This window comes from Bos mutus, chromosome 26 (genome assembly GCF_027580195.1).
Source record: "Bos mutus isolate GX-2022 chromosome 26, NWIPB_WYAK_1.1, whole genome shotgun sequence".
Taxonomy (NCBI): domain Eukaryota; kingdom Metazoa; phylum Chordata; class Mammalia; order Artiodactyla; family Bovidae; genus Bos; species Bos mutus.
In genome coordinates this window covers 30,571,699-30,584,904 of record NC_091642.1, presented here as the reverse complement: position 1 = coordinate 30,584,904, position 13,206 = coordinate 30,571,699, and the positions used below count along the sequence as shown (strand labels likewise).

The 13,206-nt window shown below is 40.5% G+C and overlaps 1 protein-coding gene and 1 pseudogene across 1 annotated transcript in view; both read right to left on the bottom strand.

The window, feature by feature from the left end:
* Positions 1-6,457, bottom strand: part of LOC102282716 (cytochrome P450 2C23-like) — a 28,486-nt gene extending 22,029 nt beyond the window's left edge. The window contains exons 1-2 of the mRNA XM_014477084.2: positions 5,607-6,457; positions 3,468-3,630 (exon numbers count right to left, since the gene is read on the bottom strand). Of these exons, the coding sequence (XP_014332570.2) occupies positions 3,468-3,630; positions 5,607-5,789 (346 nt within the window). The 5' untranslated portion in view covers positions 5,790-6,457. The remainder of the gene's footprint in view (positions 1-3,467; positions 3,631-5,606) is intronic.
* Positions 6,458-6,468: 11 nt separating this feature from the next.
* Positions 6,469-8,542, bottom strand: LOC102282437 (synaptojanin-2-binding protein-like; annotated as a pseudogene).
* Positions 8,543-13,206: the final 4,664 nt, after the last annotated feature.

The window sequence follows — 13,206 nt, the reverse complement described above, 5'->3', positions numbered from 1 at the left end:
CTTTCAGATGTTCAAGCTGGTTTTAGAAAAGGCACAGGAACCAGAGATCAAATTGCCAACATCCACTGGATCATGGAAAAAGCAAGAGAGTTCCAGAAAAGCATCTATTTCTGCCTTATTGACGATGCCAAAGCCTTTGACTGTGTGTATTGCAACAAACTGTGGAAAATTCTGAAAGAGATGGGAATAGCAGACCACCTGACCTGCCTCTTGAGAAACCTGTATGCAGATCAAGAAGCAACAGTTAGAACTGGACATGGAACAACAGACTGGTTCCAAATAGGAAAAGGAGTACGTCAAGGCTGTATATTGTCACCCTGCTTATTTAACTTCTATGTAGAGTACATCATGAGAAATGCTGGGCTGGAAGAAACACAAGCCGGAATCAAGATTGCTGGGAGAAATATCAATAACCTCAGATATGCAGATGACACCATCTGCAGAAAGTGAGGAGGAACTAAAGAGCCTCTTGATGAAAGTGAAAGAGGAGAATGAAAAAGCTGGGTTAAAGCTCAACAACAGAAAACTAAGATCATGGCACCCACTTCCATCACTTCATGGGAAATAGATGGGGAAACAGTGGAAACAGTGTCAGACTTTTATTTTTTGGGGCTCCAAAATCACTGCAGATGGTGATTGCAGCCATGAAATTAAAAGACGCTTACTCCTTGGAAGGAAAGTTATGACCAACCTAGACAGCATATTAAAAAGCAGAGACATTACTTTGTCAACAAAGGTCCATCTAGTCAAGGCTATTGTTTTTCCAGTAGTCAAGTATGGATGTGAGAGTTGGACTCTAAAGAAAGCTGAGCACCAAAGAATTGATGCTTTTGAACTGTGGTGTCAGAGAAGACTCTTGAGAGTCCCTTGGACTGCAAGGAGATCCAACCAGTCCATCCTAAAGGAGATAAGTCCTGGGTGTTTATTGGGAGGACTGATGCTGAAGCTGAAACTCCAATACTTTGGCTACCTCATGCAAAGAGTTGACTCATTGGAAAAGACCCTGATGCTGGGAGGGATTGGGGGCAGGAGGAGAAGGGGACGACAGAGGATGAGATGGCTGGATGGCATCACTGACTCGATGGACATGAGTGTGAGTGAACTCTGGGAGTTGGTGATGGACAGGGAGGCCTGGTATGCTGCGGTTCATGGGGTTGCAAAGCGTCGGACATGACTGAGCAACTGAACTGAACTGAGCTCAATCCAGCCCAATACCTTCTGCTCCAGTTAAAAATTAATTTCAGGGTTTCCCTGGTGGTAGTGGTAGAGTCTGCCTGCCAATGCTGGAGACATGGATTCAATCCCTAGCCAGGATATATTCCACATGCCACAGAGCGAAAAATCCCGTGCACCACAAGTATTGAGCCTGTGCCCTAGAGACCAGGACCCACAACTGCTGAGCCCACGGTGCAGCTACAGAAGCCTGCGTACCCCAGGGCCCGTGCTTCACAGCAAGAGAAGCCACTGCTATGAGAAGCCCACGAACCACAACGAGGAGCAGCCTCCACTTGCTGCGACTAGGGGAAAGCCTGTGCAGCAACGAAGATTCTGCAGATACAAATATAAACAAATAAAAAATTAATTCCAAACCTCACACACAGCCAACGTAATCAACTTGTTTTTAAAAAAAATGGGAAGAAATAGAGGGAAGGTTTGGTTGCTTCTTTAGGTAAGCATGTATATCTAATGTAAGAGAGATTAAAAATTGTTTCTCTTTCATCACTTAGTACACTGCATAATATTTAATTAATTATTCATAAATATGCTTTGAAAAGAATTAAGTTTCTATTTCTTTGGGGCTTGCAATTTTACAATTTTTAAATGGATTAGAGGAGATTTTCAGGCTGTCCTAGGTTTTTTTTATTGTGTAATACTTCATATGTTTAAGTTTTGAAACATAGTAAGAAAATAATTATCTGTGAGCCTGTTGTCCCACTGAAGAACTTGAACTTGACTAAGTACCACTGTAGCTCCCTGTGTGTTACCACTCTGATCTTACCACCCTCTCTCCACCCCCTCACTCCCACCTCTCCATCCCCCCACCAGTCCCACACCAGGAGCTGACATTGAAAACACAGTAATTTCTGTACCTAGTCATCTGTTTGTTGTTGCTGCCACTATGTCACTGCAATCTTTGTACCCTGTGAAATGACACCCCAAACATGGCTCTCTAAATCGTAAGACCTTTGGGTAAAAACTTTTATTTTCAAAATGTTCCCAGATTGCTTTTTTTAAAATCACAATCATATTTGCAGATTTATCTTAAAGGGAACTTGGAGTCTGTTTTTGATGTTTATCTCAATAGAATTTTCGGAGTATCTGCTGTACAATTAAAAAAAAAAATCTGTTTTTTGTCCCCATTCATGGGACACAGCTTCTAAATCCTTGGATTTTCCCACTTCTAACACAGAAGTTTGTTATTCATGCTGAGCCTCTGGGATCACACTTGAGTTTATGATAATGAGGTAACTCATGGTAGATTCCTTAACACTGTCAAGATGGAGTTGGCCCCAGAAAGATGAACTTTGTATTTAGAGAACTGAAGCTTTCACCCAAGTGGTATCAGCCAGACCTTAGGACTTTCAAGGAATGGAAGAAGCTAGAGACTGAGTTCTGTCAGATGGCCAATCAATCAATCAACTGTGCTCAAGTAATGAAGTTCCAGTGAAAACCTCCCGACACCGAAGCTCTGATGAGATTCTGAGTTGGTGAATATACCAACACATTGAATGGGCAATGCATTCTGATTCCTTGCAAGAGAATGAATACAGAAGCTCTGCATCTGGGGCACTCCTAAACCTTGTCCAACGTGTCTCTCCATTTGTAGCTTTCATATGTAATAGAATTGTGATTGTAAGTATGGCATCTTCCTGAGTTCTGTGAGTCATTCCAGTAAATTATTGAACCTAGGTGGTCATGGAAACCCTGAATTTTTAGCCAGCTGGTTATAAGTGTGGGTAATCTGGAGACCTCTGAACTTGTGGCTGACAATAGAAGCGAGGGTAGTCTTTTGGAGAATGATGCCCTTAACGTAAGGCTTACCAGGTGGTCACTAGTGGTGAAGAAACTGCCTGCTACTGTAGGAGACATGAGACCTGGGTTTGATTCCTGTGTCGGGAAGATCCCCTAGAGAAGGGCATGGCCACCCACTCCAGTATTCTTGGCTGGGGAATTCCATGAACAGATTAGTCTAGCAGGCCACAGTCCATAGGGTCACAAAGAATGGGACATGACTGAAGCAACTTAGCAGGCGCGTGTGCGACTTAGCATGCATGTGCACGCGCGCGCTCACACACACACACACACACATACTTAACATATGGAGTATAGACTAACTCTGAGTAGTTAGTATCTGAATTGCAGTGCAGTATTGCAGCATCTAATTTATCGCTTGTTGCAAAACAGATACTCATTAGGTTAATCACACTTTTTTGCTAAAAAGAATTAACTTGTATTTTGAAACATACCATATCCTCTCTGGGTATCGTCAATAATAGGAAAATGTGCTCTGCCAAGGAATTCATCACCTTGGTCAATTAGAGCTTCCTTCACCACTTCATATCCATGTAAGACCACAGTGGTCTGGGATCCAAGGTGCAGAGTGTAAACAGGTCCATATTGTTTGGCCAACTGTAAAGAGATGCAAACAACTATAAGGGCTATTGTGAAATCTCTCCATTGGAGGCTTTGGTGGGAATTAACTAATGATTCACACGTAGCTTAGACTTTGCTCCATTAAGTTCCTTTCAGTCATTTAACCTGGGCTACAGTCATGGATTCATTCTTTCCTTCATCTATACATGCAACCACTGAGCAATATAAATATTTACTAAGCAATTATATTCTGTCAGACATTGTGCCAGGAACCCTCACGGAACTTAGAGTCTAGTGGAAGTAACAGGCGCAAAACAAACTACATTTGCAATACAAGCTGCACATGATTCTATGAAAGTGGTAAAGAATGTACTTATGCTAGATGATAATGGGAAAACTTAACAAAATAGATGAGAATTCTATGAGGAGGTGACGTTTAAGAAAAAACTAGAGATGAGAAGGAAGCAGCCATGACAAGACAAAGAGAGCTTACTTAGTAGGTATTAAAAAGAATGAAATTACATATTTATGATAGCATTGTGTCAAGGGGAAAAATAGAGTACTAAAACAGCTGCCAGCTAGGGATTTGTTTTCAAATGTATTTTACATCCATGCATGTGAATTTAAAGTAGCCATTTGAAAGTACTTATGTGAAGATGTATGATGGTATGGAAACATGTTCATGTTCTAGTTGAACAAAAATAAAGTTACATTTAAAGATCCATATGCATATTACAATCCTCCATTTTTTTAAGTAAAATTCTTAAATGGCAAAACTTACTGAACTTGCCACCTCTTTTTTCTTTCTGCCTTTCCTACACTTTTTAAAACTTACACTTAAATGGTAGAGAATTTTGCTACTTTCTGTTTTCTCTGTCCAAGGAGAATGAAACTACTTTCTTGGTTCCTCTGAAGGAGTGTCTCTCTGTACTTTGGGGCACAAAACATCAGGCCCTTCCCTTCCAACCTCACCCTCAGCTGATGATGTTGCTCCCTATTTCACAGAGATAATAGAAGGAAGAGAATGTCCACGTGCTGCTACCATAGCTTCTTGTTCACTTGAATCTGTACCCATATACATAGTTCTCTGTTAATATAAATGACTCTCCATGCCCCGAAAAAGGCCCAATCCTCCAGCTTATGCACAGGATTCCATTCCCTTTTAGCTATGGCAACTTGACTTTCCTTTTTTACAGCAATATTGAACATCACCCTATTTCTCTTCCTCCCCCAGTCCCTGGCAACCACCATTCTACTCCCTACTTCTATGACTCTTTTAGAGTCCCCATGTAAGTGAGTTCATATAGTATTTGTCCTTCTGTGCCTGGCTTCTATAATTTAGGATATCCTCCAGGTTCATCAATGTTGCTGTCAGTGACAGATTTCCTCCTTCATTAAGGGGAAATAATATTCCTCGGTATGTGCGTGTGTGTGTGCGCGTGCACATTGTACTTTCTTTATTCATTGGTCAGACGACAGTAATTAGGGAATTTTTGGAGAATGTATACTTGCACAATGAACTCAAAGGAGTGAATGTCAGTTGGGGAGCAGAGCTGAGTTGTGTGAGAGCAAGGTGTGAGGATCACTCTTCAAAAGGAGGATCACAAATTATCCCATAGATTAGTCTGAAATAGTAATAATAACATAAAAGGACATTATTTACATTTTTCTTTTACATTTGATTGTCTTTTGGTTAGTGTTACATGCAGAGAGGTTTAGAAGACTTTTGGTTAAAATATGTTCTGACTTCAGAATTTTCCCATTCACTAGAATTCAATCTGTATCTCAGGTCAGGTTAACACACTTCACTGTCACCTCTAAAGTGATCCAATTCAGAAAAAAATAAAGGGGGTGGGGGAGAACATCTGTCTTGTAATACAGAAATAGATACACCAAAGTGCCTTAGCAGTGAGTAAAACTATTAATAAGAAAAGTTAAAGATGACACAAAGATAATCTGAAGGTGACTCCCCTTTACCTGGAGATGACCAGCCCCTAATAAAACCCCCTTACCTTGGAAAGAGATGCAGGGATGTCCTTGAGGTTTAGTTGCATCAGATTCCCAATGATGGGAAGGGGAGTTGGACCAGGAGGGAGCTTTCCCAAACCTTTGTGACTTTTCTTCCACACAAAAAGAAAAACCAGGCAAGTGACACAAATCACAAGAGCAAGAGTAGTGATTTCCAGTCGTTCCATCTTGGTTACTCGGTGTTAGTAACTGTTTGGGTTGCTTGTTAGCAGAGTTTTGTACACACCCGGGGTATGATCTCTAAGTCAAAGGCTGGTCTGAGTTCTTGGACTTAGCAAACAAACAACCTGGAATTGGTTTGGGTCGTATTTACCTTCCTGAAGCTTGAGATCAGGATGGATTCATACCTTTCCTACCTCTCATTCACAAAATCTGCAATTTTTGATTTTTTAAGCCTCTCCTTTCATGTACTATTTCCTTTAAGCACTAACAATACATTAACTATAAAGCTGGGGGATTTCAAGGTACAAACTTTTAGGTATAAAATAAACTACAAGGACATATGGTACAATATGGAGAATATAGCCAATATTTATAACCCTTGAAATGTGCAAACCATTATATTGTATGCCTGTAATGTATACTATTGTATAGCAACTATACTTCAATAATTTTTAAAAAGCTAGCCAAATTTTTAAATTGCAATCTATAATGATTGTTTTTAAAAGTGTTAAACTAACCTTATATTCCTAGGATGGACATCTCTTCTTTCTCATGATGTAGTAAAACATTTTTATTTTCTGAATTTGATTTGCCATTACTTTGTTATGGATTTTTGTACTCATGTACATGTAGAGTATTGGTTTGCAATTTTGTTCTCTGTAATGTGTTTGTCTGGTTTTAACATCAGATTTGATAGCCAGATAAAGTAATTTGGCAAATGTTCCATTTTTTCTTTTTAATAAATGAGTTTTTAAAGTTTTAATTAAAAGATTCGTGTTATTTTTCCTAAAAAGTTTGATAAAATACTACAGTGAAACAATCTGGTGCTTTCCTTATGGGAAATTTTTTTTTTAAGAGAAAAGTCCTTTTTTCCTCTTATTACAGCTGGCGTTTGACGCACACCAGGTAAGAAAAAAAGGAATACTGCAGGATGATGGGAAGACTGGACCTTTCACATTTTTGAGGTTGTAGCTGAACTTTCATTGGCGGTCCTAGTAAAATATGTAACTCTCTCTTCTAGGCAAGTCCTTCTTTCAGGTTTCCTTCAAACAATACCTTTACTCTCCCATAAGAATATGAGGATTCAGAGATTTTGAATAGGAAGATTCTCGTTGGGTAGCAGTCTCTTTAAATCATAAGCTGGCTATGTAGAGGGAAAGTTATGGAAGACTGGCAGGAGAGGAGGGTGAGAGAGAGAGAGAAATGTGTCTTCTCTGGGAACACTGGAAGAAAGCAAGTTTTTCAAAGTTATTGCTGGTATCTCGTGAAGGCCCAGGTTGCTACCGTGGTGAGGGCAAACAAAGGCACCACCACAGTTATGGTAACACCACTTGGCTCCCCTTCATTTTGAGGTCCTATGGGCCCATTCTGGTTCCAAATAGGAAAAGGAGTACGTCAAGGCTGTATAATGTCATCCTGCTTATTTAACTTATATTCAGAGTACATCATGAGAAACGTTGGGCTGGAAGAAGCACAACCTAGAATCAAGATTGCCGGGAGAAATATCAATAACCTCAGATATGCAGATGACACCATCCTTATGGACTAGGCAGAAAGTGATGAGGAACTAAAAAGCCTCTTGATCAAAGTGAAAGAGGAGAGTGAAAAAGTTGGCTTAAAGCTCAACATTCAGAAAACAAAGATCATGGCATCTGGTCCCATCACTTCATGGGAAATAGATGGGCAAACAGTGGAAACAGTGACAGACTTTATTTTTGGGGGCTCCAAAATCATTGCAGATGGTGATTGCAGCCATGAAATTAAAAGACGCTTACTCCTTGGGAAGGAAAGTTATGACCAACCTAGACAGCATATTAAAAAGCAGAGATATTACTCTGCCAACAAAGGTCCATCTAGTCAAGGCTATGGTTTCTCCAGTGGTCATGTATGGATGTGAGAGTTGGACTCTACAGAAAGCTGAGCACTGAAGAATTGATGCTTTTGAACTGTGGTGCTGGAGAAGACTCTTGAGAGTCCCTTGGACTGCAAGGAGATCCAACCAGTCCATCCTAAAGGAGACCAGTCCTGGGTGTTCATTGGAAGGACTGATGCTGAGGCTGAAACTCCAATACTTTGACCACCTCATGTGAAGAGTTGACTCATTGGAAAAGACCCTGATGCTGGGAGGGATTGGGGGCAGGAGGAGAAGGGGATGACAGAGGATGAGATGGCTGGATGGCATCACCGACTTGATGCACATGAGTTTGGGTGAATTCCAGGAGTTGGTGATGGACAGGGAGGCCTGGCGTGCTGCGATTCATGCGATCACAAAGAGTCGGACACGACTGAGCGACTGAACTGAACTGGCCCCATTCTGCACCTGTAACCTGTGCTGCACTCTCAGGGACACAGCATAGCCTGCATTACAGAAAAGGTCTATGGCATCCTGGTGCAGCAGATTCTTTAGGTCTTGGCCATTGACCAAGCAGATCTTATCACCCTCCTGGAGCCACCCATCCAGAGCCCACAGCCCTATTCTCTTTGACGCGGCTGACGAAGATGCCACTGTCATTGGAGACATACTGCTGATCTGTCCCACCGATGATGTTGAAGCCCAGGCCTGATGGTCCTCTAGTGAGACTGATCTCTTCCTCAGTAACCAAGTAATCTGTTCTTCTGTTCATAGCGAGGACTGGCACAGGTGAAGGTGAGAATCACTCCTGGCAGCAGCCACAACACTGCACTTTCGGTTTCATCAGCCCACGAACCAGTAAAAGGCCTTGTGGGAAAACTTTTGTTAATATAGCGAATTTTTTAAAAAGTTCTAGAAATGGATAATGGTGATAATTGTACAAAGTTGTGATTGTGCTTAATGCCACTGACCTGTACATTTAAAAGTGTTAAAATGATATACTTTATGTATATTTTACCATAATAAAGATAACAATTACCTAGTTGGTATTTGATAAATGTTCTCATTTGTATTTGCATTTAAGATAATTAATGCTTTTGCTGACTTATTCTTTGAGATAAATCTTACTATTAATAGCAATGTCTCAGAATCTAGACAATATTTTATGGCGAATTTGTTATAATACATTTTTCAAAATCTAAAAAAACCTACTGTGGTTTCCTACTATTTATTATAGAAAACATTAGAACCATTTTATTCATTGCAAGTAATTCCCAAAAGCCAACCCCAATCCAAACGGTCAGGAATTAGGTTTCCTTTCTTGATGGGGAAGTGGTGGTGGGCACACTACAGAGAGAACGAGGGGTGAGAGATATGGCTGTGGTTTGCTCTGGGAAATGCAATCTGCCCTCAACAAGCAGGTGGAAGAGGAAAGTATCACCTTTGCACTGATGTAGGAAAACCTGAACAAAAGAAGTGGGAGCCAAGTTAGCACTAAAATTCATTGTTTCAACTTGACTATTTTTCACTAATTCCAGAACTCTCTGTATTTTTCCATAGCAGACTATTTGCTTCCATTAAACAACCTTATTAGGCTGCATTCATATATGCATTAGATGTGGGGCTAATAAGCTGGGATGGAGCCACTACGCTGGGATGGAGACACAGCCAGTGATAGGTTTGGGCATGAAGAACCTAGGTAGAGGTAATTAGCTTGAAGTGTGAAAGTTGCTCAGTCCTGTCCCACTCTTTGTGACCCCATGGACTATACAGTCCATGGAATTCTCCAGACCAAAATACTGGAGTGCGTAGCTATTCCCTTCTCCAGGGGATCTGCCCAACTCAGGGACTGAACCTAGGTCTCCTGCATTGGAAGTGGATTCTTTATCAGTTGAGCCACCAGGGAAGCCCATATACATATTTATATACATATACATGGGCTTCCCTGGTGGCTCAAATAGTAAAAGAATCTGCCTACAATGTGGGAAACTCAGGTTTGATCCCTGAGTTGGGAATATCCCCTGGAGAAGGGAACAGCACCCACTCCAGTATTCTTGCCTGGGAATTCCATGGAGAGAGGAGCCTGGTGGGCTATAGTCGATGGGGTTGCAAAGAGTCAGACACAACTGAGCAACTAACACTTTTTTATACATTGCTGTAGTCCTTCCAGAACCTTCTGTGAAATCAGTATCCACTGATGATTATCCTGAGTTGCTTGCAAACATTTGTTTGCAGACATTCCACAATGAGGTCAATTATGGACTTTGAAATGCTTGAAAACGTTGTACTGGTAAACGTGTTCAGAAAGGGCAGTTTTCAAGTTACCTAATCAGTTGCCCTACTTAAAAACCTTAAAAGGTGCTTTTTTTTTTTTAATTCGTGGATTTTTAATAGACCTTTCATTACTAAGATTTTGTTTCTAGAGCTGTTTTATACCAAATTGAGCAGAAGATACAGAGTTCTCATATACTCCCTGCCTCTATTAAGTCCTGAACCAGAGTGGCGTATTTGCATGTGTATGTCCAGTTATTCCAGCACAATTTGTTGAAAAGACTATTTTTTCTCCATCGCGTTGCCTTTGTTCTGTGACAAAGACTGGCTGACTATATTTATGTGGGTCTATTTCTGGACTTTCTTTTCTGTCCCACTAATCTACTTGTCTCTGTATGTTTTTTTGCCAACAACACACTGTCTTGATTATTGTAGTTTTATAAGTCTTGAACTTAGGTCATGGCCTCCAAATTGGTTCTTCACTATTACACCACCTATTCTACTTCTCCATATATGCTTTAGAATCATTGTCAATATTCATAAAATAACCTGTTGGGATTTTAACTGAGATTGCATTGAATCTACAGATCAAGTTAGAAAGAAGTTAACACGCTGGCAATATTGTCTTCCTATCCACAAACATGGAATGTCCTCATCTGTATCAACTCTTCATTGATTTACTGAAGTTCTGTAGTTTTCCTTATATAGATCTTAACAGACACATACTTTGTTAGATTTATACCTATTTCATAGTTTGGGATGCTAATATAAATGTTATTGTGCTTTAAATTTCAAATCCTGAAATGTTTTGCTTGAAGGTGTATAACCTTTGGAAATATCACTGATAAGTAACAAGGCTCAGAAGGCCCACCACATTCCTCTTCCCCTCTTGACACCCTCCTTACCAGTCTCATTTTTTGCTGCTCCTACTCTTGCTAATGTTACACCTGTTATCAGACTTTGGTCTATTCCTGGAAGGTTCTTGAACTGAGATCTTCACATTATAAGGCTTCACATGTGAGCATTTTTAAAAATAACAGCTTTATTGAGATAGAAGTCACATACAATTCAGTCTTTTAAAGCACAGTTCATTTTGTGTGGACGTGTTTTGATTCTTCTGGGTGGGTATCTAGAAGTGGAACTGCTGGGTCATATGGTTAATTCTATGTTTACCATTTTGAGGAACTGTCACAACATAGTCCAAAATAACTACCAGTTTCCACTACTACTAGTAATGTATGAGGTCTCCAATTTCTCCACATCCTTGCCAATACTTGTTATTGTCTTTTTTGTTACAGTTACTGTAATGGGTATAAAGTGCTACCTCATTATGGTTTTGATCAACATTTCCCTAATGACTAATTATGTTAAACATCTTTCATGTTCATTTTAGCCATTTGAGTATCTTCTCCGAAGAAACGTCTAGAGATCCTTCGCCCAATAAAAAAAATTTTGTTAAAAATTGTTGTTGTTATTCCCTGATCTTTAACTGGCTAGCTACACTTTCTCATTCTTTATCTCCTCCTCCTTTTTTATACTCTTAGTACTACATTTCTCCCATTTATATAAACTTATCATAGTTGGAATTCTTTGATTAAAAGCTACCTTTCCATGAGTCTGTTGATTCTAAGAGAACAAAGGTTATACGTCTTATTCACTACTGTTTTGTTCACTGCTGGTCTAATACGTAACACAGTTCGTTTTCCTGGCACACACCAGGCACCCAAACATTTGCTCTACTTTATTTGAAGCACACTGCTTCTCCTGTTGTGTCAGGAGGGTTGCTGTCTCCATCGAAAAGGTTTTAGGGGCCACCTCCTCTCTGAGCATTTGTGCTCCCCTCTTCCAGTGGTTGAGGGTTATCCCTCAGGATATGCATTCTTGTGCATATCTGAGTTATGTGCAGAATGGTTGCAACTTCCAAAGTGTGGGAGGAACCCTGCAGTGAAAAACATGGGGACTGCATGCTCGGCACTGGAGACCCAGGGAATTGAATTTTAAAATAAAATAGCATCTGGCGCTCCTATTGCCTGGAACACATTTCACCATTATCCTTCTCTTCAGGTGGCTGGCTGCCTCCTGTGTATCCTTAAAATATTCAGCTCAGACCCGACATTTCCTCCTAGAAACCATCAGGCTGTACTGACCTTCACCCTGCATGCAGTGACTAGCCTGCTCTGGTGCTCACCACACTATTACAACTTGCCTATTAATCTGCTGAATCACCCTAATCGCCACTATAACCAAATACCAAAAACTGGTGGCTTAAACAAACAACATTCATTTCTCACAGTTCTAGATACAGGGAAGTCCAAAACCAAAGTGGTAGCAGATTTGCTGTCTGGTGAGAGCTCTCTTCCTGCCTCACATGGCCCAGCAAGACATCTTTCTTGTGTCTCTTATTATAAAAGTACTAATTCATAAACAGAGTATCACCCGTTACAACTTAATTACCTTTCAAAGGTCCCAGCTCCAAACACCATCACATGGGGCATTAGAACTTCAACATGACTTTTAGGGGGACACATTCAGCCCATGGCAGATGGAAGATAGAAAAATGGATAGGAGATAATAGGAAAAAAAGATGAAAGGCACTAATTCCAAAGAAATATGGTTAGGAAAATAAGTAAAATGTCATTCTGAGTTATAGAATAATGGGCATTTGGGGGGGTGGTGAGCAATGAATTAACAATAAACTAACTTTAAATGCTTATATAAAGACAACAGACCAGAGGAAAGCTGAGAAGCTGGCCCAGCTTGCTGAGATGTTCCTGGAGGGCTGTGGTTGAGGTTAAAATCCAGCTATCGCTTAGGTCACTGATGCTGAAGACATAATTCAATCTGAGTTTTCTGATACACCTGTATCAGCACTGTGCGCTCTGTCCATCACAGGAATTTACAGTCTACTCAGAGGGAGAAACATATATTGACTCCAAAAGGCTGGGTGAAGTAGTGCACCCCAACAAACAGCACTGCAAATCACTATTCCAAGTGCATAAACAGATCTTGCTCAACCTACTGACAAGCTCTGTAAGGACATGTCAACAAGTTGGAACATTATGCAATTTTCCATCATTACACACTAAGTCCTGACATGGACACTCTAGCTTAACTTCTGTGTCCTTGTTTTCTCCCCCACTGCTCACTGACCTGCCTTTCACACTCATCCTTTTGTTCTTTCCGGCAACATAACAGACCAACTCATATGTGCCAAGCACTGTGCAAAGTATTAGCAACAGATATTATCCCAGGGAAGAGCGTGGCCACAGTCTCTGTACCCAGAGACCTAAACATTTGTG